The sequence below is a fragment of the Puntigrus tetrazona genome, unplaced genomic scaffold (assembly GCF_018831695.1).
Source record: "Puntigrus tetrazona isolate hp1 unplaced genomic scaffold, ASM1883169v1 S000000065, whole genome shotgun sequence".
In the NCBI taxonomy this organism is placed as follows: domain Eukaryota; kingdom Metazoa; phylum Chordata; class Actinopteri; order Cypriniformes; family Cyprinidae; genus Puntigrus; species Puntigrus tetrazona.
The window spans coordinates 1-988 of record NW_025047744.1 but is presented as its reverse complement, the minus strand read 5'-3'; the positions used below and the strand labels follow the sequence as shown (position 1 = coordinate 988).

General features: G+C 49.3%; 1 protein-coding gene across 1 annotated transcript; it reads left to right on the top strand.

Annotated features, from left to right (window-relative positions):
• Positions 1-4: 4 nt before the first annotated feature.
• LOC122332422 (angiopoietin-related protein 1-like) lies at positions 5-975 on the top strand (the record flags this gene model as incomplete). The annotated part of the gene is made up of 1 exon (XM_043229728.1): positions 5-975. A coding segment is annotated over one exon (705 nt), but the record flags the coding sequence as incomplete, so codon positions are not given.
• Positions 976-988: the final 13 nt, after the last annotated feature.

Below are 988 nucleotides of genomic sequence, written 5' to 3'. Positions count from 1 at the left end.
CGTGGTGCAGTCGGATATAGCTGACGTCCGGGAGCTCCTGACCAAGCAGAGACGTGAAATGGACACGCTGCGGATGATCGTAGATGTGGATGGAAACATGGTTAACGAAATGAAACTTTTACGCAAAGAGTCGCGCAACATGAACTCCCGGGTCACCCAGCTGTACATGCAGCTGCTGCATGAAATCATTCGCAAGCGTGATAACTCGCTGGAGCTGGCTCAGCTGGAGGGACGGATCCTCAACAGCACGGCCGAGGCCCTGCGGCTGTCCGCCCTCTACAGGGAGCTGGAGGTGCGCTTCTCCGCGCTGGCCACGCTGGTCAACAACCAGTCGCTGCTGATCGCGGCCTTGGAGGAGCGATGCCTGCAGGTGTACAGGAATCACCGCCGAGAGCCGCTGCCTCCACCTCTTGTGCAGGTCGTGCCTGAGAACATCCCGGTGTACGTGCCTCGCTTCTCCAACGAGATCCAGAGGAGTCAAGGCTGGCCCTTTTCAGAGGACAGGAGCCCCAGAACAGCTCCGGCACCGACGGGAGGTTCTCTTCAGGGTAACGTCAGCCTGGAGGGTAATGAAGCCGTCACACAGCTCATACACACACAAAACAAATTGCAATTAAAGAATAAGTCACATTTAAGCAATAGAATTATCCTGAAATACCAGAGGCTGCTGTGTCAGGACTGGATTTCTAGGACCCTAGTTTTTTTGTGACAGTGCCACCTAGTCAGTTTGACTCCATCAGACCTGATACAGAAGTGACATAAACAGGTGCTAAGATTGGGCCCATTCATATTATATTTTGAATAGATTTTTTATTTTGTTTTTTTTTTGTCTTTGTCTTTGTTACTTGAACGTGTAAGGCTTTTGCGTTTCTCTCTTCCAGTTATTCTAGCTGTACAAACTGATGTTTCAAACTACCATTAGTTATCAAATAATCTCATTTATTATGGCAATCATAAGTACACTTGTTAGCAGAGGTCTCCAATTCTC